Source organism: Cetorhinus maximus, chromosome 21 (genome assembly GCF_964194155.1).
Source record: "Cetorhinus maximus chromosome 21, sCetMax3.hap1.1, whole genome shotgun sequence".
Classification (NCBI taxonomy): domain Eukaryota; kingdom Metazoa; phylum Chordata; class Chondrichthyes; order Lamniformes; family Cetorhinidae; genus Cetorhinus; species Cetorhinus maximus.
Genome location: NC_135899.1, coordinates 48,631,792 through 48,657,448, shown reverse-complemented (window position 1 = coordinate 48,657,448; position 25,657 = coordinate 48,631,792). Strand labels below are relative to the sequence as shown.

The window sequence follows — 25,657 nt, the reverse complement described above, 5'->3', positions numbered from 1 at the left end:
CTGCTCTCTGATGATTTGGTGCCCACATTTGGCGTGTATGGAGGTCTCCATGGGAAGGATGGCAGATGCCAAGGAGACCCTGGTCCAGCAGAATGTGGAGAAGTGCATTGAGCTATGCTCCATCACGGTAGCCATGGGTGAGTTCTTGCAGTGGCAACGCGAGAGGGAAATGGGCACATTGACAGCCCTCCAGGTGCCCCTTCCCCTCGAGGAGTCCGGCTGGGTCCCTATGGCACCTGAAGGGAGGAGCAGCAGCAGCTGGACACCCCTGGGTCACCCACACAGGAATCTCAGAGGCTGTCCTCTCGCTCTGAGTCCCCTTTGTCTGTGACCCCTCAACCTCGTCCTCTGTCACTGCAGAGGGAGCAGCTGACACACAGGAGGACAGCCAAAGCAAACCAGGGCTCTCAAGGCCTCATTTCTCCAGAGGACATATGCTGAAGGCACCAGGGGCAACAGGGTCAACCATTGCACTGGTCATCTCCACCCCTCCTGCAGATGTCAGGGCAGCACCTAGAAGAAGTGGTAGGTCTAGAAAAGTTAAGAATTTCTGATCACAAGTGGTTGCACAGGTGAGCACATTTTGTCACTTTATTCAAGAAAGCAGCTCACCACCCCCTTCTCAAGAACAATTAGGGATGGGGAACAAATACTGGCCGCTCCAGCGATGTCAACATCCCATGAAAGAATAAAAATAAAGTGAATCCCCAGTTCATACCCATGACCCATATACAATTAAATAAAAAATTTCAACACAAATTAGTTCAAAATTCTATGTTCTGCAAAAAGCATCTCATTGTGAGACACCTCTCTTCCAGAAGCCATAACAATTTCTTCGTGCACACATTTCTTTTGGTAAAACAATCTGATGGTTGATGGATTGTGTCCACTCATTTAATTTTAGAGGCTTCCTTTCTCTCCAGCATTATTTCGAGCCAGCAAGGTCAATCTGTATTCTTTTCTCACTTACATTTTTCATAGAGTGTACATTACCCCACAGTGAATGATTATCCACATAATATGACTTCAACCCCATTTTGGGAAATCTGTGACTCCAGAAGTCAACCTAAACGTTATAAACTCCAAACTCTCTTCAAATATCTAATTCAATTTGTTTTGCATCTCATTAGTTTATCCTTAAGTTTATTGGCAGCCACCAAAACCTCACAATCCATGGGAATTTCTGTTTCTAGTTCCATTGCAAGACTGTTCTATAACCATTATTTAATTGTCAAATCTATTCAAGCTATGACCTCTACTTGCAGTCTGTCGGAATTACTTACTGTGATTCTCCCTCATGCACTGTCAGAGACTCTTTTTCCAGTACATGATCGTTTTCTGATGCAAGAGTAACTTCCAGACTCACTTCAGTAGCTTTTCCTGCATGTCCCGCAGTTGTCCAATCCCTTCATTCACCAGACCCCTCTGGAATATATGTCACTTAAGTATCCACTCTGGACAATTGGCCTTTGGATGGGATAGATCCGTCCTGCGTGACATGATCACTCACATTTCCACTATCTAGCCCTTCATCTATTTTATTCAACTCTTCAGAATTCCCGCTATAATAGCCGGGTCTGCTAAAGGCGCTTCCATCCTCATTCCGCCTGTCTTTAATCCTTCCATTGTATTGACGCCTGTGTCCATTATCTGGACTATTTTGAAATCTGCCAATAATTGGGTCCCTCTTCTTTGTATCATCACACAATGAAATCATTTATTCCATGAAGGCAGAAGGAAATAAGTGGTTTCAAGGCAGGAAATATCTGATCCTCCTCTGAGAACCAAGAGCATGGCATCCTTCTGTACTAGAATGAAGATGGACATGCAGAAAACAAGTCCATTTCAGTTGAGGTGTCTTCATATGGCACCTTTGCTGATGGCTGAAGAGGCCAGTTCTTGCAAGGTAGGTTTTGTCACAAGTACTGCAAATAGAGTTACCAAGGGTCATTGTGGGCTGTCATTTTCAGCACTGACCGCTGTAGCCACTGCCATCATGGTGGTGCATGCCAGCCCGCAGAAAGTGTCAACATTTTCATCTGTCTCTTTCTCTGAGAACCAAACGCTATTAGGACCAGTATTCTGTCCATATGACACCTTAGCAAACATGGCAGCCAAGTTGTGCACAGCAGGGTGCTTCAAATGGTTATGTGATAATGGCCATGTACTCTGATTAATGATGTTGGCTGAGGGATAAAGGCTAGACAAAGGACATATTTCCCCCCTGTTCTTCTTTAAAACGATGCCATGGGATTTTTACATACACCTTAGAGAGCAGATAGTGTTTATGGTCACAGCTGTTGATCTAGTGGAAAGCACAGATGATCAAAACTGGGACATTCAGGTCTGTAGTAAGTTACATAGAATCAGAGAATGGTTATAGCACAGAAGGAGACCATTAGGCCTGTCTTGTATCCCATCTTTTGTTTTTAAAATGAGATTTACTTCCAGCATTCAGGGGATTTAACTGCTCATCATAATAACTTGATTTATTTTGCAGCCTGCCTAAAACTGTTTTCTTCTTCCTAAAGACATTGAGCCACTAATCTCAAACATGGCATCAACGACTGTAATCATTCAGCAGCCAGGAGCTGTGGGAGGAGGTAGTGGGCAGTGGAGCTCAGGATTATGCAACATTTGTGATGATATGCCCGTCTGTAAGTCTTTTATCAATTAATTCTTTATTATGTCATTGTAGCGAGTTGAGTTCAAGTTGTCTTTATAAATCACTCTTTCCAGCAACTCATCAGGGAAGAGGGCAAACGCTCAGGTGAGTTCTTTCTACAGGAGATTGTTAGTCCTGGGGATGTACGTTATGTTCAATCTGTCCACAAATACATCTTCACAAAAAATGACAAAAAGATGGTTTGATTAGAATACCCTTTGATGGCTGGGTTAACAACATGCCTTGGTATGAAGGGCATTTCTCTGTAACCTCCTCCAATCCTCTGAGAATTTGGCACTCCTCCAACTCTGGCCCCTTGTGAACCAGCGAATTCCTTTGCCTCCCATAGTGCGGCCATGCCCTCAGCCTTCTATGGTCCCTTTTTAACTCATCAAGACTCTTTTTACGGTCCTTTTGAGCCACCACATGGCATCACTGACCAAGATGCACCCCAGAGATACTCAGTTGGCCACAAATAGAGCTCAACCTATATACAGAATCAGAAACACCTGACTCCATAGGATAACAAACAACAACAAATGCATTTACATACCGACATTTACCTAAGAAAAAGTGTGGTCATGTGGCTCAGTAAGCAGTGTCCCTGCCTCTGAGCCAGAAGCTCCAGCTTTAAGTCCCGTTCCAGGACTTGATGGCCACGGAGGGATTGGTAATGACGCAGATCAACAGGTTGATAATCAGCCAGCGAATCCTTCCAAGACTGCCCCATAGGCAAAAAAGTATGTGTGAACTTATGAAACAAGCAAAAACTTGTAAAGCATCTCAAGGCACTTCGGACAAAAAATAACAGAGAGCCAAAGAGACTTGGGCACAGGTGATGAAAAAATAGATTTGAAGGATGGTCTTATAGGAAGAGTGAGATGTGGAGAGATTTGGGGAGAGAATTCTAGGCCTGAGGGGCTGCACAAGGCATCTATTGAATTGTTACCTAATTCTAGATGTTAGCACTCACTCCACAGTTATTTTTACATTTGACATTTTACAATGACACTTAATAAGCCAATAAATCTGTAATGGTTTGAATTACTATGAGTTTTCTCTCAATCATACAATATAACCTTAATGGGTGATTGTTGAAAATCCTGGAGAAGCGATATCAATGTCATTTCAGCAGGACATCTGCAGAACTTCCGTAATAGTTACCATGAATGATCGGGAGAATACATCACAGGATCACGAAATCACAGAATCTTAACGGCACAGGAGGCCACTATTCAGCCCACCGTGTCTGCACCGGCTCTCCAATGAGCATTATGACCCAGTGCCATTGCCCTGCCATTTCCCCGTACCCCTGCGCTTATTTTCAAATAATCATCTAATGCCCTCTTGAATGCCTCAATTGAACCTGCCTCCACCACACTTCCAGGTAGTGCAATCCAAGCCCAAACCACTCGTTGTGTGAAAAAGTTTTTTCTCACATCACATTTGCTTCTTTTGCAAATCACTTTAAATCTGTGCCCTTTTGTTCTTTTACGAGTGGGAACAGCTTCTCTCTATCTACTCTGTATACTGCATAGAAATTCAACACCCAAAATTTTGGATCTCTATCTGTGGCAAGTCTGCTTTGAACTCTGAGGTTTGAATCAATTCCCAACTGTTGGGATCAAAATCTCTTTCCTTTATTGAAATGGAAAATGTCACATTGGACAGCTGAAGATTCTGATTCAATATCCTGTAGACATTATCCTGTATCTAACAATGTTTTACCAGAGCTGAGTGTTCAATATGGAGATTTTCTCCTTAAATGTCTCTGCCTCTCTGCTTCTCCCTACTCTTAAGACACCCCTTCCTCCAAGACACTCCTTAAAACCAACCTCTGTGACCACATTTTTGGTACCTATCCCAATATCTCCTTATGTAGCTCCGTGTAAAATTTTGTCCAATTTAACACTCCTGTGAAGTGCCTTGAAATATTTTAACACATTAAAGGTGCTATATAAATACAAATTATTGTTATTTCTATTCCCCATTTCTTGACTTTGATGAGCAGGTACTTTTGCTCTCACAATATTTTGGAATGGTTAAAGTATGTACTGGGGAGTTCTCTAGCCTCCTTGTTTACGTTATACTGAGTTTGGAGCACACTCTATGTAGATCCCATTGGATGTAGATTCGCCATAGAAAGCAGCTATAATCTAGTTCCAAATGTTCAATTTGACAACTTAGAAATACAACAACTGCTAGGTTGGAAGTGACAATGTTAATTTTGAATAGCTGTTGGCAGGTGCAAACTATATGAGGTTAGGAATAAGGGGACAAAGGGTGTGCACTTCCTGTGACTCTTACTCCTTTGTGAGTGGTATCTAATCTTGGAGTATTTGGTTCGAAGTGAACTATTTATGAGCTTTCACTTCTAGTGATAAAGAGGAAGTCCTCAATGAACATCTGCATAGACAGATATCAGTTTTGTTTCTTAAAATTAAAATTATTTGTCTCTTTTTGTTTTGCCTGGGGCCAGCCCAGCATCATTTGTACTTCCACCTCTGTGAAAGACCTAATTCCAGTCTTTAGCACCTGCAGTCTGATTAGGAGACTGGGTGATAATGGAGGGTGGGGGTATAGGTGGGTATTAGTTTACCCCACTTTGGTGCTTGAGATTTGGGTTCAAATCTGGTCCACATGAATCAGTTGAAGACTTCTTCTTTGTTCCAACTGTATGACTCAGAATGACCGAGTGGGTTATGGGGTGGGTGGGGGGCATGGTTGGGGCTTGGGGAGTATGTGTGGGGTGAGGGGGTAAAAGCTGGAGGGATGTTTTTGTTTTATTGTTTTTTTCAATCTTTCACATAGTGCCGGTGCACAGAGGCAAACCTTTGACAGGTGCTTCTGACAGTATTGACAGTTGATTTTGACGGATCTATTGACAGTTCCAATGAGCTTGACAGGAATTAGTTTATGCACTTTTTATGCACATTTATGTCTACTTCTAACAATTCCAAAGGCTCCTGACCTCCACCAAAGGTGTACCTGGACCATTCCCAAAGGAGTACCTCGCCTCTCCAAAGGAGTACCCCGGCTATCCAAATGAATCAGCCAAGTTCAGACCCCCTCTCACCTATTCTAACCTGCACACGTCAGATTTCACACTCCTGGCCCACCATAATCCCACTTCCGTGGAGGAGCTGATGATTTAAATGATCAGCTGCGTCTGTAAACTGCACTTGAATGAACCTCAGTCTGACTCCATTCCCATCCATTCTTTCCGTGATTGAGAGACTGGACATCTGGAAGGGATGGGCCCGCTGTGAGCAAACCCCTGCCCTTGCTGCTAACCCCCCTACAACCTTGTCCCCCAAACCCCCACCCTGCGAACCCCCCACACCTTTCCTCCCCACCTCCATCTCCCACATTACTTACCTGTGGCTTGGGTCACTCCACAATCCGAGTACTCCGCTGCCTGTCCTTCCGGCAGCAGCCACTACTGTGGCGCTGCTGAGCACAAGAGCTGCCAGCCTCTGATTGTGCAGCAGCTTTTGGTAGGCAAGACTTTCACCCCCGGGGTCTTGATTCCAGGGGAAGGCCCATCACTGGCCTCACCATTGCCTGATTAGCTTGTGGTTCAGCGGGGCTTCCCGAAAAGAGGCAGCACAGGTCTCTCACCAACCCTCCAGCCAGAAGAGATCCCTGATGCCTTAACAGGATTCCGCCCAAAGCATCAGCGGCAGAAATTTGAAAGGCATTTACTCTCATTTGCTGTAATTCCTTTTATTAATTAACTTGGTGATCACTGTCAAGGTCAGCATTTATTAGTCACTTCTTGGTGCCCAAAAGGCTGTGGTGGGCCACTATCATAAACTGATGCAGTTTGTGTGCTCCAACAGCTTTGATGCAACTGAGTGGTTTGCTAGGTCACTTCGAAGGGAAGTTAAGAGTTAACCACATGAGTGAGGGTCTAGAGTGACATACAGACCAGATTGGAAGAGGACGGCATGTTTCTTTCCCTAAAGGGCATGAGTGGATCAGTTGGGTTTTTATGACTCTTAATGATACAAGCACTTTTTTTTTTAGTTTCACATTTTTAAATCTGAATTTAAATCCTCAAGCTGCAAGGTGGGATTTGAAGCCACAGACTCTCGGTTATTAGTTTAAGAACATCACTGTAATACTGTGTCACAGCAGATGAATCTAGGGAATTGTTGTGACTGATGCAGTTGGTAAAAATCCCAGAGGGAAACTTTAAACAACTGTCATAATCTATATTTTTAAGAGTTATGTTTGAGATGCGACTCTAAATTCAGGGATCAGACCACCAGTTCTCGAGGTTTTACATTAAACTAAAAGAAACATTTTATAAATTTACACAGGTTAAAAATATATACACATGGCTACAAATTACTACTATCATAACTTTTAACAAATTCCCAACCTAATCTCCATTAAGGCAACAGAAACTCATAGACTTAACCGAACACCAGGCAAATTCAAAATGAGGTTCTTTCACTTTGGTTGCTTGGAGCCAGTTGGAGGGTTGCAGCTGCCTTTTGATCTTACATTGCCTCTGCTCTGCACACCCAAAAATTGCTGAAGTTAAACCTACCACTACTGATTGAATTCGAATTCTCATTGTTTCACCAGCCTCTTTGAACTTCACCTTTTAACAATTAAACCCGTTTCATAGTACCAACTTTATTAGTAATATAAACATATTGCTTGGTAGCTGCTAGAAAGGCGTCAGTTTTCACCCCACTTCTTGAATGCTCTATTCAAAAAATGCAAATGCACGCTGTCTCTCTTACACATCAAAACTAGTACACATCAAAACACCCAGACTAGCTGGTTTTAATCCAATTAAGACACACCCACAGACTAAATGTCTATTTTAAAAGAAAAATGTTTTCCAAAATATTATATACATTAATAGCTTCATGACAAGAATGAAAAAGTATCTTAAAAGTTATGTTTATTTTCATAGGCTGTTGTGGTTTCCTCTGTCCAATTTTAATGGATTGCTATGTGGCCAATAGTTATGGCGAGAGTTGCTGTTTGGGTTGTGTGCCTGGAAGTATGATTGCAGTGAGAACTCATATGCGTCTTTCATATGGTATCCAGGTAGGTGGATGATCTATTGTCATTTCTCCACAGCTCTTTTCCTCCCTCATAGATTTTTCCACTCCAAGATATTTGTGAGTCACTGCATTTCTCTTTGGCTTCTACAGCCTGTGTTTGAATTCCTTGTAGCTTGTTGGGACAATGGACTCCCGTCCCATTGCTGTTCAGCCAATTAGTAAATGGCATCAGGTTCTCTGGTACTGCGATTGTTCAGGAGTATGGGAATTTCCCAATACATTTTTCTTTTGAGGAAGAAGAAAAGGTGCAGTGGGAAAAAAGAATGAATGATTTAAATATTCAGCTGCCTCTATAAGCTGCGCATGCCGCACCATGGCCCGACTCCATTTTCAGTGCCTGATCGAGAGACTGTACACCAGAAGGGAGGGGCCCACTGGGAGCTACCCCCTCTCCTTGCTGTCAACTCCTTGCCACCACCCCCATCCCCCCCCCCTACATTTTTCTCCCCCCCCCCCACAAGACCCCACCCCCCACAGCCCCCCAATCCTCCCATATTACTTACCTATGGCCTGGGTCACTCAGCAATCCTGGTACTCCAGTGCCTATCCTTCTGGCAGCAGCCACTGCTTCTCCTGTGGCAGTGCTGAGCAGAAGAGCTGCCAGCCTCTGACTGGGCAACAACTCTTGGTAGGCAAGACTTCTACCCCTGGGATATTGATTCCAGGGAAGGCTTGCCATTGGCCTCGAGAACCCTAAGCATTTATACAGCACCTTTCACAACTACCAGACATCCCAGCATTTTACAACCAATGAAGTACTGTCACTGCTGTAAATGTAGCAGCCAATCTGCGCACAGCAAGCTCCCACAGACAACAATGTGATACTGACTAGATAATATGTTTTATTATGTCGATTAAGGGATAAATATTGGCTTGGACACCAGGGCCAGGATTTTTCAGATGGCAGAGTTTCCCACTCCCAAGCTCCCTCCCAAGAATTGGTGGGGAACACATTCCTGCCGATCACAGCAGCCCCATAGCCATTCATAATTCCATGGAATTTTAATTGGCTGGAGATGGGATTTCCACCCCACACTCGGGCAAAAGTCCCACCTCAGACTGGCTGGCAGCTCTGTAATCCCAGCAGCATCAGAAGCAACAATGGCCAGGGCTGGGACTACAAAATTCAAAGTCCCTGAGTCCAGGACCATGTAAATGTCGGAGCTTTCATAGTGTGGCGGGGAGGTGAGGCCCAGGGGTTGGGGAGAGGGGCTTGGATGCCTTGATGGAGCAGCCTGTTGGGCGGGAGCACCCGCGTGGGGTGGAGGGGGGTGATGCATGGGGGCAAACCTTGGGGGAGTTGCAGCCAATGTGGAAAGGGGGCCCTTGAGGGAGGTACAACCCCGCCGCCCCCAACACTAGTTTCCCACCTGAGGCACGAGCAGTATGCCCTTGAACTCATCCCACCGGCCTCAAATTGAGGCCACATAGGAAATGGCCCTTAAATTGCCAATTATTGGCCACTTAACGGCCTCATTTGGGGCAAGAGTGGGCCCTAGGCCTCGCCAGCCCTGTAAAATTGAGGACAGATATTGGGCAGGGAATTTTTGTGCCCCCCCCCCACCCCCCCCCCCCCCACCCCTCCTGCAAACCCACCGGCGGGGGAGAGTAAAATTCTGCCCCAGGGATAATTCCCCTATTCTTCGTCAAAATAGTACCATGAGGTCTTTTACATCCACCTGAGACAACAGACAGGGCCTTGGTTTAACATTTCATTTGAAAGACAGTACCTCTGACAGCGCAGCGCTCTGAGTTAGCCAAAGTTTTGTGCTCAAGCGGACTTACATCCAGAAACTTGTGACTCAGAGGCAAGAGTGCTACAGACAGGGCCACAGCTGACACACACAGTGAGGGGATAATATGTTATTTAAGGTGTTCCAGAGACAGATTATGCCCAACTGCACTGGCGGTATTTCTCCCATCCACAGTTGCAGGTGGATATGCACGTGCCTGGCAATCACTCTGCAGAATTGCCTGCACAGACTTAAAGATAGAAGATAGCTAGGTGTAATGCTACCTTTTTTTAAGATGCTCATTCTGGGAGTCTGGGTCTCCAGCAAAGCTAGCATTTATCGCCCAACCCTAGTTGTCCTAGAGAAGGTGGTGAGTTGCCTTCTTGAACTGCTGCAGTTCGTGTAATGTAGGTGCTCCCACAGTGCTGTTAGGTAGAGGGTTCCAGGATTTTGACCCAGTGACAGTGAAGGAGCAGCAGCATATGTCCAAGTCATGATGATGTGTGACTTGGAGGGGAATTTGATGGTGTTCCCATGTATCTGCTGCCCTTATGCTTCAAGGTGGTAGCGGCTGTGCATTTCAAGAAGCTGTAATGAATTGCTGCAGACCATTTTGTGGAAGGGCTCACAGTGTGCCTGCTACAAGGACACCTGCAGCTGATGTGTACCACAGGACTAGCATTGATGGCAGTGATGTCTTCCTCTGTTCCCTTCAGGCATGATGTAGAGCTGCAGTATGAAAAATTGTGGTACACCCTCTTGATAACACATCATTTTGCAATATTTCCCTTCTGCAGCTCTGCAGTGAAGAGACAATGTGCTTTGGCCACTGAGTCACTTTCCAATCGCACATGTATTGTACCTCATCACCTCCTATGACCTTACTTCTTTCATTGACTCAATCATTGACAAGACCATGGCTTTACATCCCTCACCACTCTCAGCTCCCTAAACCTCTTCAGCCACATTTCTTTCTGCATTCACCCCTGGAAAGAACTCATTCCTAAAGCATTTATGATTTTCAAACTCCCAAATGTCTGCCCTCCTATTGCCGCAATAACTCTGCAACTGGCGAGCTGTTCAACCACTCCCTCCACTTTTCATTAACGTGTCCCCCACAAAATCGTCACTGCCTCCAAACCTGATCTTTCACCTGGTAAAGATTCCCTCTTCACTCCATCAAGTCCATGTGGCACAGGCTTCAACAACAACAAATTATATTTGATTAGTATCCTTAAAATAATAAAACATCCCGAGGTGCTTCACAGGCATATTATAAAGCAACATTTGACAACGAGCCATATGGCAATATTAGAGAACATGACCAAAAGCTTGGTTGAGAGGTAGATTTTAAGGAGTGTCTTAAAGGGGGAAAGAGGGTTAGAGAGGCAGAGGGGTTAAAGAAGAGAATTCCAGAACTAGGGTATTGGTAACTGAAGGCATGGCCCCTAATAGTGAAGCAATTAATTGGATAGTATCTGGTGTGCACTTGGCTTCCCTACCTATTGTCGTTTCAGGCTTGATCACAACAAGTCCTAGCAGGCCTCATCTTGCTCTGTCAGAACTGCCCACAACTCCAGGATCACCCAGGAGAGCAAAGAGAATCACCAGTTTCCTTTCTTCATCACCAATTGCCTCTTAATCTTTTTTCTCAGTACCGTCCATTCTGAAAGCACTGAGAGCTGTGGACTTCTTTGTCAGCAAGATTCAGCTTTTTCTCTGCCTCCTTCTAGCCCTCCAAACCATCCCTCTGTCAGCTCATCCCTGATGTGTAATCACCCTCTAGGTTCTCTTCCAGCTTCTCAATTCTCCCATCTCATTTGTGAGATTGACTTCCGTTCACTTGACCCCATTCCCACTAAGCTGCTGACCACCCAACGTCTATCTGCTCCCATGCCCAGCTGGTAATATAATTGGTTTCCTCTTCTCAAGAACTATTCCCCTCTCTTTTAAAACCGTCATTATCACCATCTCCTCAAAAAAGCCTATCCTTGATCAACCTGTCCTGGAAACCTCTCGGCTTATCTTCCTTTTCCAACATCCTCAAATGTGCTGTCGTCTCCGAGATCCATGTCCATCTATCCCATAACCATTGCTTGAAGAACAACCAGTAGGTTTTAAACCTTCCGCAGCCCCAGAATGAACCTAAAGTATCTACCATTGTCCAACTTAGAAGAACTGTCCTCATTTGCTCTCTCTATGTTTCAATCATAACCACAGGATCTCTACCAACAACATTCTTCCCAACCCCATACCATCATCTTGGGAGTGCTGCTTGGATCCATGTTTTTCCTGTCCTCTTCCTCATCTACATCCTGCCTTTAGCAACACTAACCACAGAAATGGGGTCAACTACCAGGTGTACATTAACGACGCCCAACCCCACTTCTGCAGTACCTCTCTCAACCCCTCCATTATCCCTGTGCTTTCAGATCACTTGTCTGACATCTAGACTTGGATGAGATACAATCTTATTCAGCTAAGCATTAAGATGACCAGAACCGTTATTTTAGGCACCTAACACAAACACCACATTCTTGCAGTTGACGTCGACTCCTTCCGCAGTCAGAGTTCCAGTCAGACTGTTCACAACCATTGCATCCTATTTCACCCAGAACATAGCTTCCAACTCCATAAACCCTCTATCACAGGGGCTGCTTACTTCCATCTCCAGGTGTTATAAGCAGCTTCCCAGCTGTTAGTGGTTTGATTCTACCTGATTTTTCAGGATGTTCTTGCAGAATGTGTGCAAGGTCCTACCCATGCGGTATCTGGTGGTGGGAGCTTGCCACAGGGAGGTGTGAAGTGACAAGAAGCTTCTAAATTTCTTTTGAGTAAGCTTAAAGGGAAATTGCTAGCTTTTAGAAGCTGTTATATTTTCAATGGCGGGGATGGTTTATTGAGCCCCACAAGTGCGAAAACATGGCTCACCTCTGCCCTTCTGCCAACAAAACCTTCAGTCAGGTCTTTGTCACCTTCAGACTTAACAATTCCAATGCTGTTATTACAGACAGGAGTAGGTTTACTTTAAACAGCTGTAATTTCTCCTCTCACCACCTGTCCGTAAACGGAAAGGTGTTTTGATTTGCTTTCCATTTCCCAACCCTTGGTTTTGGTGTGATCTAATTTTTCATTAATAACCCCACAGCAAACTCAATATAGGATAAACTCAAAGAGTTAGTTTACTTACACACTCAATATGCAGAGTTGCAGGGGGGTGGGGGGTTCACTATGTAGCCCCTGTGTACTCATACTGTAAAAGAGGGATAGAAAAAGAAAGATTTACTGGGCAAAGACTACAGAGAAAAAATTATTTCATGTGTGTCGAGAGTCCAGAATGAAAGTCCAATGAGGTATTCCTTCACAGAGGTCAGCAGACTGAAAAGTGATGCTGGATAATTCATTTTTTCAGTAGAGTTGACTTCCACGATGAGATAGGCACGCAAAGATGAATCAGCCTTGTAGGCAATGCGACAGAATTTCCAGTAGAAGCGGTGTAGGTGGAGTCAGGTATTCAGCCTGGGCAGAGCCCCTTTGCTGTGCTGCTGCTTGGAGATGGTAAAGATGGCAGACTGAGATTTTTCCATACCACAAGGTAATATCACTGGTTCCACCAGCTAGGGTTTCATGTCACATGACTCCCACCTCTCCACTCTGGTTTTGAAAAGGGTGTGCATCCCTTCATCTGGGTCCCTGAGATTGTTAATGTTCCAATCATTAAGTCTTAAAGGGAGGTTGCTGGGTCATTTGTCCTAGGAGATGATTTGGCTCCAATTGGCCAGGCCTGGCTTATGAAATGTAGATGGCCTTTGTATAGTTCCCTTTGAATTTGGTCTCTGTAGCCAACAGTCTCTTCAGAAACAAAAAGGTGCCAGTTCCTGAGAAACTGCTATATTAGCTCTTATTGTTCAAGGGTCACAGCCAGACACAGCTTCAGTCATTCTAAAAAGGGTCTTTGTCCAGTTTCAAAACTGTGCTGTCCCTATCCTATGCAGTACCCAGTCCTGCTCATCCATTGCCCTGGGCATCAATGTCTGACATTCGCTTCAAGTCCCCCCAGTGCATCAAATTTAAAATTCTCATCCTTTAACCTTGCAACTCTCACTTCTCCTTTAACTGTAAATCCTTGACTAATCTATTGCTGACCTATCTTAAAGTTCTACTCTTGGCTCAGCATCCAATTCATTTACTTATGCCACTGAGAAACGCTTTGGATTAATTCTAAATGATAGATGCTTGATTAGTTGTTGACATTGTTGTTGTTACAGTCATTTTCGTTATCCAACTAAACTGTACAAAGGCTGAAAGAAGCATTGGACAGAAATATATCAGTGGCGTGCTATTCCCAAAACAGCAGAACTGGAATTGTACGCTACTTCCATTCTCTTGCTTTTTCCTGTTTCCAATGTGATCACAATTAAAATTTAACTTGTCGACGGCGCGCACGGAAGACAAGTGTGATTCTGCAGCTGGGGAAGCTTTTCATTGATGAAACATGGCATCAGCTGACAATGCAGCAGCAATGGGCAGGCTATAAAAGATCCTCCTGGACAAACAGGGAGGTCCTGCATCACGGCCAAAACTTTCCTGCCCAACTCCATTTCCATTAACATAAGATTTATTGAGAGCACAAAGATGGCATGGGTTTTTCAAATTTAAATTTCATGTAAATATTTCACATTACATTGGTTTCACTTTATTCATGTGCGCATCATTGTTATTTGTTGAGACTAGCTTAGTCAGAGAGCTAAATGTACTGGTATGCCTCATGGTTGGCACGCATTGATGGTCACAGAGGAGTTAGGGACATTTCCTTCATTATGGAAGAAACAATGTTGTGTGTTTTGTTTACTACATTCAAGTTAGTGCCCAGTGTTATACTCGCCGCTCTATGGGACTTGGCTGAACAAGCAGGCTCAGTTGGCCCTCCCTTCTATGCATTGTAAAGGACATTGTCCACAATTACTCCCAATGGGGATAATTGAAATGTTGCAGGTAAACTCAAAGCCCTGTAAGGTCTCTGCCAGCCACACCCTGAGATGGATACACAATTGGACAGTACTGACCCTGCCCATTAGGAGCCTCATTTTGTTACTTTGACTGATTGTCCCCACCACATCTAGGACACCAGACCCTTCCCACTCCACTCCTCGAGGCCCCCAACCCCACCCTCCATTCTCCACTGGATCCCTCTTCCACTCCTCCATGCCCCCAACCCCACTCCACACCTCCCCCAACACCCCCACCACTGACTCACCCTTGATGGTCCCAACCCTCCATGCAAGATGCCATTCTCCTGCTCCCCTCCCATGTGTTATAGATTTCAACAAGGAAGACCACTGATCTCAGATACAACTGCACAAAGCCGACTGATGTGCACGCCAATTTTAAGCAAACACGAGCCAGGTGCAACGAGATTCTCATGAGTTACTGACTTTATCAAAAAAGCTTTGCAGTAATGAGTCATCATGGCGGGCAAATGTATTACAAGTGTGAACCCACCACAGGCTGGAGTGAAGTCATCCTGTCAACACGTTGTTGACTTTTTCTCTGCATCTCAACCCACTATCAGATAATTTTGCATCCTGTCTCATTCAGTTACACCACATGCTAGGTTTCCACTCTTGTGGGCTGCATAAAATCCATCCCCCCACAATTGAAAATATAGCAGCTTCTAAAGTCTGGCGATGTCCATTTAAATTTACTCAAATTTAAAAGTTTCTTGTAATTTCACACCTCCTTGTGGAAAACCTCCACCAACAAGTACAGCATGGGTAGGAGCTTGCCCAACTTATGCAAGAACATACTGGAAAATCAGGTAGGATGAACACACTAACAGCTGGGAAGGTGCTTATAACACCTGCCCTCCTCTCACCCACTTGTTAGACCATCTTTCCATCCAAAAATTCTCCCCAAGGAATCAGTCTGCTGTCTGTTCTCTGAGACACATTCAATGTTTGAAAAACTCCCTTGGGTCTCAGTAATTGGAAATGGGCAGAGTGTGAATTGATTAGAGGGCTATATAGTTTCAGCATGACCTCTTATGATCAATAATCTTTTATTTTGACTGCATAGTTCAGTATTCTTGTTGCTCCGTTGGCTGCTGCTGTATAATGGTTGGATGCTTTGATTAAAACCTCCTTCTCTGTTGTACAGGGAACCATCAGTAATGATGCGATGATGATTTGCTGCTGTGGCACATTGGAACTTTGTCGAATGGCTCGTGAGATGCGTAGACACAATCGTTAGCACTGCGAAGACTGAAAAAAGGTGCCTCCTTTTTGAAAAGAAAATCAGTCCTATTTTCTCCCCTCTTTGTTTTTAATGATCAGGATATGGGCTTTCACTCTTTACTAGCAAATTGTTAGCAAAGGGTCTTCCTGGTCCTCCAGAAAGCTGCCATTCTTAAAAGGCGACTCAAAACAATATGTTCAGCAAGCTGTTCATCTATGGGTCCACAAAGTTGAATACGATCCTCTCCTAGCAAAGTGCCCACATGCATTTTCTCTTTTCAGTTCTCTTCTTCTACACACCACATCTATCTTCTCCCATGAAGGTGTGGATTTCTTCAAAGGAATATGGTGGTACACAAATGGCAGTCACCCTTTGGTACCATGTGCAGGTGCTCATTATTCATGTGTGAATCTCCAACCTGTGCGCTGGCAGCTGCTCAACTGCACACAACATCAGTGTGAAGCCTCACCTTGTCCTTACACACTGGCTTTGAGCAAGGGGTGCAGTATAACCATCAGGCCCAGAAACCTGGTGGATTTACCCTTCACTACTCCAGGGGTAACTTTCGCCAATTGTAAGAAACATGCCTACCCAATGCCCTGGCTAAATTATCTGATTCAACACAGAATTATTGTTAAATCTGTGACCTTTATGGTCTATGTGGCTTAGTTCTGAAACAATGTTTACCACATAAACCAACGTTACCAGGGAAGTTGCACTGACCAGTTGACCAGAGTACTTGCAGTGGAATTTTACAGCCCCTCCAGTTGAAGTCAGTGGAGTTTTGAATGGCTCGCCACATTTTATGTTCCTGCCCCCACCACAACATGGCCATAAAATTCCACTGTGGGTTTTGATGAGACAGGAAAAGCTAGAGGAATACAAATAAGGAAAGAGGTAAAACTATCTACCCCAAAGAAAGAACAAGGGTAATGTTGACTTTGGGTGACAGTGTAAAATGGGAGATATCAGATCATTGAGTCTTACAGCACAGGAGGTCCATTCGGCCCATCATGCCTCTGTTGGCACTTTGATAGATTCAGCCAATCAATCCCCCTTTTTACCCTCATAGCTTTGAAAATGTTTCCTTTTCAAGTATTTATGCAATTTCCTTTTGAAAGCTACTGTTGAATCTGCTTCCACTCTCTTTTTCAGGCAGTGCATTCCAGATCATAACAAATGGCTGTGTAAAAAAAAAACTTTCCTCATCGACCCACCTTTCCACCACTGTTATTTTGTCAATTATTACAAGGCTTCAATGGAAATGAAGATTAAGAGAGATATTGCCTGTTTTACACTATCACCAAAAGTCAAAATCACTCCCCTTTTTAATTTGCCTCCTTTTCTTCCACTTCTTGTCTTCTGATGTTAACAGTTATCAGTGGGATACAGTACCACAGGTACTGGTTGCCCTTTGCTTCATTTCCCCTGCAGACCAGCGAGCTCAGTAAGTTATTCACCTCAAGCTTATCATAGTTCAGTCTGAGCCTGTCCTTGCCTGGCAGTTGCACACACTAGAGAGGAGGGCTGACAGCAGAGAAGTGCCATGATCAAAGTGCAGAGGAGGAAGGTGAGCTGGGCAGCTATTCCAAAAAGTAATGCCCTTGGATGAAAATATTTCTTTTCTCTCCAAATCTCCACTTCAATCTCTATTGAGAACAGATGCTTAGTGGCACAAGCTTCAATTTAACCTGATTGTTGTGCTTTATTTTGTCCAACAAGTAAAGAGGGAGCCAAGAGTGGAGGTGGAAGGTCCACATTGCGCCCCTGTCACTTGTCAATGCAAATGTGATCACCAACTCTCTTGTACAATACGGTGGGTGTATAGGTTGATGGGGAAATGGTTTGGGACATAAAGGCAGTAAGAAGGGCACATTGTATACCCAATCCAGGAGGCTTGAACCCAGGTCAAAACTGGACCTTGGACCCCATTAATATGAATTGACTGAGCTGAAATCACCAGTTGAACCTCCATAGGTAGCTTGCCCATTTGAGAACAATGACAGGAGAGGGTTTGTGGAGTGGCAGCATATTGGGGAAGGGGTGTGGAATTGGGGAAGCATTCCTGCTTCTCAGTTACATATGCAGGGTGTTATCTCCTGTTTAATGTGGGCACCAGGGAGCCCTGAAAAACCACCCAACCCAATCAGGGTCTCAATTGGGATATTAATCTCTGAAATTGGACCTTGAAGTTCCAATCACTATCCCAATATGGTTCTCAGAGCACACAGGGAGAGACAGTCCAGCGTGAGTCAATTTCTTCAGGAAGGGTGAAAATTAGGAAAATTGGGAAAATTGTCATTCTTTTTGACTGTGCTTTTTTTATATTTATTACAGATTAAAGAAATACTTCTTCACGTTAAGCCTGATATGTACCCTGATACAGCAGCCCTGAATACTTTTTTGCCTCAAAGAATGCAAAGCTTTCATAATGCAAGCTTTAGCTGAATGATTTAACCATTTCATGCTTGTGCAACATGCTGCGAATGCAACAGTAATAAATTAGATGCAATTCAATTTAGGAGAAAACAATGTTCAGGGATGATTATACAATAAAGAGAATTTGATGTTGTCTCAAATGTTTGTGTCAATAGAGCTGGAGAGTCTGACATTGGGTTACTGTGTGGGTAATGGCAGTTATAGCAATGGCTTAGATACACTTAATAATTTAAAGTCCACCCTAAGGGTCCGGCAGTGGCTCAATGGTAGCACTCTTACCTTTGAGTTGGCAGGCTGTAGGTTCAAGCTTGACTGTCGGACTTGAGCATATAATCTAGGCTGAAACTTCAGATGTTTGAGGCCCCAGGTGCTCTCTCAGGTCCTCTTGAAAGATTCCATAGGACAATTTGAAGAAGAACAGGGGGCCATATCCCTAGTGTTTTGGCCAAAGTTTATCCTACAATGAACACCAACAACACAGATTATCTGCTTACTTATCTCATTGATGTTTGTGGGATCTTGTTATGTGCCCATGCATTTTCTACATCGAGAGTTCTCAAACTTTTTAGCTGAAGTATCCCTTTTCAAATAGATTTGTAATCATGGAACACGCATCCAAATTATAATAATCCTAACATGAAAGAGCTGAATGTAAAAAGTGTTTTAATAATGCTTTTAAGAAAGTGGGTATCTATTTACAAATATCAGTGAAATGGGAGAGCTTGCTTCTCACTGCAGAGTCTATCTATCCTTAGCAGGAGCATTGAGGAGAGAGCAGGAGCAGAGAGAGAGCCGGAGCAAGTTGAGAACTGGAGCACAGGCAGAGCAGGATCACAGAGAGAGCTGGAGCAAAGAGAGGGCAGGAGCACAGAGAGAGCGCACGAGTACATGGAGAGCAGGAGCACAGAGTGTGCAGAAGCACGGGGAGAGCAGGAGCCTGGAAAGAGTAGGAGTATGGGGGTGAGAAGGAGCACAGGAAGAGCAGGAGCATGGTGGGAAACAAGAGAGTCTGGAGCATTTTCTAGAATGTAGCAGTAGATCACACTCACCTCTGCTTCTGGGTTCAGGACTTGAGCACAAAAGTCAAGGCTGGCACAGTGCAGTGCTGAGGGAGCATTGGACTTAGGGATTCTGTCTTTTAGATGAGACAATGAACCAGGTCCCATCTGCCTGCTTAGGTGGATTTAAACAATCCCATTTTGATGTTGCTGTGTGTGTGGGAGCTTGTTGAGAACAAATTAGCCACTGTGTTTCCTGCATTACAACACTGACTACCCTTCAAATACCACTTCATTGTTTGTAGGCACTTTGGGATGTCAATGGACATGAAAAGCACAATATAATTGCAAGTCTTCCTTTGACCAAGCATGGAGCTAGGAATATGGAGCAGAGGAGTGTAGGAGCACAGAGCATGGAATGAGCAGAGCACACTTCCAGTTACCGCTCATTCGCTTACTCTTGTCCATGTAGCTCATCCATAAAACCAGTCCTTCATCGCAGATCTGGTTGGACGTCTATGGACTTCAATTTGAGGACCACAGTCTACAATAAAACAGTGACTACATTTCAAAAGTACTTAATTGGCTGTAAAGCACACTGGGGGTCCTGAGGTTATGAAATGTGCTTTGTAAAGGCAAGTTATTTTTCACTTCTTTCATTTTATTCGCTCTTCATAGTTGAACAGCCAGTTGATACTGTGTAAATCATAATCAAAAAGACTGTGGCTTTGGTGAGGCCCCGCAAGGTGTTTGTGACACTATACCCTGATAGGAATCTACACCCTGCAGACAGAAAGAAGAAGGCAACCCTTAAGTGTTAAGGCTGAACCAGTAGCAATATTGCCAATGGTTTGCACTTTGGTTGAACAGTCAACCATTTTGGAGCCTGTTTGTGTATCTGGGGTCCCCAATCATAATGGCTTTTGTAAAATGGCATCTAGCTTCCTGAGATGGTTTAGTCTGGCATCCTAAAAGTTGTTTCCCCGCATGCAGCATCGGCAACATGTGTTCAGCGGAATACAAATCACCTGCGAGTCCTATACTGGCTTCACATGTTCTTCAATTCACTGGGAGACCTGTTCAATTTTAAATTCTAAAAAATCAGGTTTTGTTTTTCAACTTACTCTGGGAATGTGGGCATCATTGGCAAAGCTGGTGTTTGTTGCCCATCGCCAGCTGCCATTGAAAGCTTGGTGATGTTAAAAGCCTCCTTTTTGAACTGCTGTACTCCATGTGCTGAAGGTTTTCACAAAGTGCTGTTGCTTTTGGAGTATCTGCTCAGCAATCCCAAACAACAAGAACCAGACGGAAAAAGTCTGGGCTCACAACAAGAATCTTTAATCAAAATCAGACCTATTCAGGCATAGTCCTCCTCGCATTCACTGGTGCAGAGTGGTCCAACTAAATAGATTCAAAACCAAACCTGATGGGCTGAAAGTCCTCTTTCTGTGCCATAGTAACTCTATGACTCTAGAGGTTGAATTTTCACAGCCCACTGATGTCGAGAACGGAAACGATGGGGCCTGAAAATACCAGTGCCGCCCATTATGCTAGTTTTTGTTCCCAGAGCCGGCCATGTTCACCAGGACAGCGATCCCGATTAAGGCCAATTAAAGTGGTCGAAGAACTCATTAAGAGTTTGTTAATGGAAGAGAGCTGAGAGTTTCGCAGGGTTCTACTTTCTAGGGCAGACCAGGTGAAGGAAGAACAGCTATGTAACCAGCTGAGCATAAGGGAGGCAGCAGTTGCCAATGAGGGCGCAGTAACAATAAGGCAACAGGTTCTGCAGGAAGGGTAGAGCTCCGGACATCAGGAAGGCAGGAGAGAGGAATTAGGAGCAGGAAGGACACGGAGGCCATAGCCTCTGCGGGGGATCTCCCCGGAGCTAACTCAGACTCAGTGCCGCAGCAGACTGTGATTCCCCAGGCAGGTAGTCAGAAACATCTGTGCCCTCATTGCCAAGAACCTTGCACCTCACAGCACTGCTCAACATACCCTGCAAGTAGATGTCAAAGTTACTATGGCCTTGAAGTTCTTCGCTTCCAGCTCCTCCCAAGGTTTGTCACTGACACCCTCTTTGCCTGAGCAGGACTTTCAATTCATAACAAACGAATTCTTGCAGACACGGGGCAGTGGGTCTCACCTCCATCCCTGAATTCCCCAGGCAAAGGGTATCACCAACTGCATCCACGTGGCCATCAAGGTATCCCGTGACCTGTTATGATATGGCAGTAGTAATTGCCTGGCTGACCAAATCCCAAAAGGAAACTTGACCAAGCTATCACAACATTTTGCTATTTGTATTTTATTACAAGAAGGTATGTGCACTGAAGTCGGAAGTAAAGAGTCCACTACCAATTTTGGCGATTTTAAATATTAAATTAAAACATTTATTAACAATAGAAAAGAAAACTTAAACATACAAGATTACTGTTACACAAGTAAATTTAGTCTTACAACATTTCCCAAAAGATTTCTACTTAGCTAGACTCCCAAATAAACGCCCTTTACCAGGCAAAAGCCCAAGTAGATTCTTAATCTATAAAACATCCAGTAATATTATTGCAAGACACCCTCTATTGATATAAGGGAGGTATTTCACAGCTTCTTTCTTCTTCTCACTAGACAATGGAATTCCAAGGCTTTTAACAAAACCTTGCTTTCTGGAACAAGCAAGCACTTCTCCGGGGTAGCTAGAGGCTGCTTTTCACAAGCCTGTCTTCGCACAGCCCACCTTTCAAGATCTCACATGCCACTCCCCATACAGCTTTCAATCTTTCATCAAATATATTTTCTCCCCCTTTTATCTCTAAACCCTTTGTTCTAAACTTTCTTTGAAACTCAAACTCTTCTTGGGTGGTACATTCCTGCAAGGGTCTCACTCATTGTGGTGATCTTCTCCATGCCCCATAGCATGACCCTCCAGAGATGAGTTGGCCTTGAAGATGGGGTGATTCTGGATCGAGATAGCTCATCAGGGTGAAAAGGAGGAGCAGGGAGTAGGAGAGGGGGAGAAAGTGGAGGCAGAGGGTGAAGATGCAGAACACCAAAGTGTCCTGGCTGCATAGGGAGAGGGCTAGGTCCAGCTTGGGGGGCAAAGGTCTCATCAAGAGCTTCTGATTGAGGAACATTTCAACTGAGTCTGACCTAGGATGAAAGATATGAATTCAGCTCACCCTGACGTATCTGTGTTAATAGTTCCATTGAAGATGCAGCCTGAACATATCTAAACTCTTACTGCCAATGAAGGAAGCACATGTGCTAAGAGGCTTTGTCCTCACTGTGTAGGAACCCTTGACCCCTTCACCAGCTCATACCACTTTTTTGTCATGTCAGCAAAAGAAGGATTCTCAGACATGCCGTGAAGTGTCATTATTTATAAAATGATAAAAAAGGGAAACAATAAGAAGATGCCCCAGTGACCCATTTAGTGCTCCACGCGATGTCATGGCCTCCATGCTCAGTCACTCCTACAAGGGGCTCTCCTTGTAGCCTCACAGAAGGTAAAGGCAGCCTACTCACTGATCTCAGCTTGTAGCTGAGATGCATATGGTGGTCATCCCTGTCATGGAGGTGACCAGGGGGAGTTTCCAGTGGCTGCTGCAACTGCATCATTTCAGAGGCAGCCTCCGTCACTTGGCCCTGCTGGACAGAGGCTCCCACTGTCAGAGGAGCAAAGAGGCCAAGATGGCACCCTCATGCTCCTCCATGACATCCTCAGCCCTTGGCTGGCACTCCAGGTGGCTAGAGTTGGACACCAGGTAGGCCAAAACTGGCATCCCCTCCAAACATCTCTGAGCCACCAGCGTCACTAACCACTCCAGGCTACATAGTTGTGACATGTATCCTCTGAATGTCAGTGCGCAGCTCCTGCATGAGCTGGATGGACTCCTCCATTCTCAGCCCATGACTCTGCACTGCCTCAGGGAACTTTGACATGTGGGAGCTCATCTGTTGCTGGTCTAGGTACAGCCTCCTTACTTGTGACTTTTGAGGCCCTGCATCTGTGCCAGCTGAGCGGGGCTGTTTCTGTTCTTGCTTATCCGACGGGAACTGTGCACAGATCCCTTTTCTGCTGGCACCTCCTCCTGCCACCAGTGCAATGACTTTCACCCTGTGCCACCCTATCTAACCACATTCAAGGGCCTAATAAGGTGAGAGTTTCTGTACTGGTGAACAGTGCCTTTGTCAGGTGTGACAGTGTTTCCTCAGTTTCAGGAGTTTCCCCCAGGGCCATGATGGGAGAGACAGAAGTTGGTATTGAGTGGATGCCTGTACCTAAGAGAGATGCAAAAGATCATGAGAACCAGTCTGGGAGAGCAGAAGCCACAGCAGTGCTGACACTTCCCAATATAACTTAGTGTTTGGTATGCAATCAGGCAGGGAGACGTCCACTGCAACCCCTTAATGAGCGTTTTGCCCTCTGTAATCACCTTTTACAACGCGAGTTCCCATCCCACTGGGGCCAACTTTCTCTTTGACTGGGGTCCTGGTTATCACTATTCCCAGTCTTCCACAGGTGTGATCCTCTGGTAGTATGGTGTGGAAGAATAAAATACATCTACAGGTCAACTAAGGGTTAAACAGTTAGCACCATGGTGGAATACTAGTTCCCTCTCTCGTGAGCACAATGGTGGAATACCACAGCACAGTTCCCTCTTTTGTTCTAGCAGGCACACCTGCAGCTGCCAGCTAATTGAGCAGGAGGGGAGAAAGGGGAGTGTCATGGGCAGGCTTCCTGGAGTCCTTGAGATGGGATGTCTGCCCCCAGGATCAAGCAATGGTCATCTATTCTCTGTCTCACTTTTATTACTACGTGAGCTTCCCCCAATATCCTGTATAGTCATAAACTTAGAATAGACTAATTGTGTGACAATGATTCTCAATGTAATTGATCATTGAAAGTTAGACAGCCTTATCACCTTCAAGCTCTTTGATATGTACAACTTCTACTATAAATACGTGTGTGCTCTGATGCTTCCTGAGAGTGTCAGCTAGCTACCTTGTATGCTACTGGGCTCTCCGTGATATCACGATTAATAAAGGCTTCCGAAACAAACCTCCTGGGTCTGAATGTTCACTCCGATTTCCGCGACAAATTGGCGATGGAGGTAGGATCCGACTGAAGTCCAGTAACCTCTTAAGTTAGAGAGGTGATTGAAATCCTGGGCCGTCGGATCTCTAAAAAAGAACCCTTGAGGAAAAAAGGGAGGAATACCTCTCCCAAGTTAGGGAGAGTGCGAACTGCATCCTAGCTGAAAAGGGGATTGCAGTTAAATAGCGTCCCAGCTACCTCTTAAGTTGGAGAGGTGAAAGGGGGACGAGCAAGCATCCTAGCTGAAAGGGGGAGTGCTTGCAAAAAGGGTAGCTACTGACCGAAAAGATTTGAAAGACCCAAGGATTTGGAGGAATTGTTGAGGAATTCTTAAACACCGGTGAGCGCATAGGGTAGGAAATGCGCCGCGCTGTTAATTGTGTTTTCTTTTCAGAAAAATGGGAGATCGCAACAGCAGAGCGGGCTCTGCCACTCCCCCCGCTTCTCAAAGTACTAAGAACAAACCGAAACCGGCGAAACCGGAGCTTGAATCAGGAACTTTGAAGATGGGTAAGAAAACGAAAACAAAAAAGTAGTAGTAGTATACCCAAGCGTTCGAGTCACCTGGAGGTGAAAAGTAAGTAATTTCTGTGTTTTTCTTTTGTGTCCATTACGGTCCTGAAAATGTCCAATATGTTTCTGATTGGGTTAAATGGACTCAAAGTAAAGGAGAGAGCTTCCCACCAGCTGGAACTTTTAATCGGGACAGATTTGAGCGCTTATAATATGTTTTAAGGGAGGTAGATAGTCCACTACTGAATTTTCTGTAACTTAAAAAAAAAGAATGAATTGACCTAAGTTACAAGGGCTGTTTGTGCTGAAGAGAGAGAGAGAGAGGGTACCCCTAGGGGGTTGATAAGCAGTTTGCAAGCAGCAGTAGAGAAAATGTGAGCTTTCGTCAGTTTGAAGGTCCCTATAGGTGGAGCCTTAAAGATCCCTTTATTCCCCCCACTGCTACTCGAAGCTTCGTTTAGAGTTAAGTTCAATATTATAGGAGTATCGATACATACCTTTATCTATGTAAAAACAAAAAGCTAAAAGCTACTGCGGATGCTGGAAATCCAAAACAAAAACAGAATTACCTGGAAAAACTCAGCAGGTCTGGCAGCATCGGCGGAGAAGAAATCAGTTAACGTTTCGAGCCTTCATGGCCCTTCGGCAGAACTGAAGCATAGTTAGAAGAAGGGAGAAATATAAATTGGTTTAAGGTGGGTGGGGTGGGGGGTGGGGGAGGAGAGAGAGAGAGACATTGAGGGTGTGGTGATTGTGGAGATGAGCAGATAATCAAAAGATGTCACAGAATAAAGGGTCAAAGAGGTGTTGAAGGTGGTGATATTTGTCTGAGAAAAGTGCTAATTAAGAATGGAAAACAGGATATTCAAAGTACAGCTCTAGTGGGGGTGGGG

General features: G+C 44.6%; 1 protein-coding gene across 2 annotated transcripts in view; it reads left to right on the top strand.

The window, feature by feature from the left end:
- Positions 1-18,291, top strand: part of LOC144695388 (cornifelin homolog) — a 28,990-nt gene extending 10,699 nt beyond the window's left edge. The window contains exons 2-5 of one of the 2 annotated variants that reach the window (XM_078566280.1): positions 2,501-2,657; positions 7,599-7,735; positions 15,642-15,755; positions 18,057-18,291. In XM_078566280.1, the coding sequence (XP_078422406.1) occupies positions 2,555-2,657; positions 7,599-7,735; positions 15,642-15,734 (333 nt within the window). In that variant the 5' untranslated portion in view covers positions 2,501-2,554 and the 3' untranslated portion in view covers positions 15,735-15,755; positions 18,057-18,291. The remainder of the gene's footprint in view (positions 1-2,500; positions 2,658-7,598; positions 7,736-15,641; positions 15,756-18,056) is intronic. The other variant, XM_078566281.1, reaches the window with a different exon arrangement.
- The last annotated feature ends 7,366 nt before the right edge of the window (positions 18,292-25,657 follow it).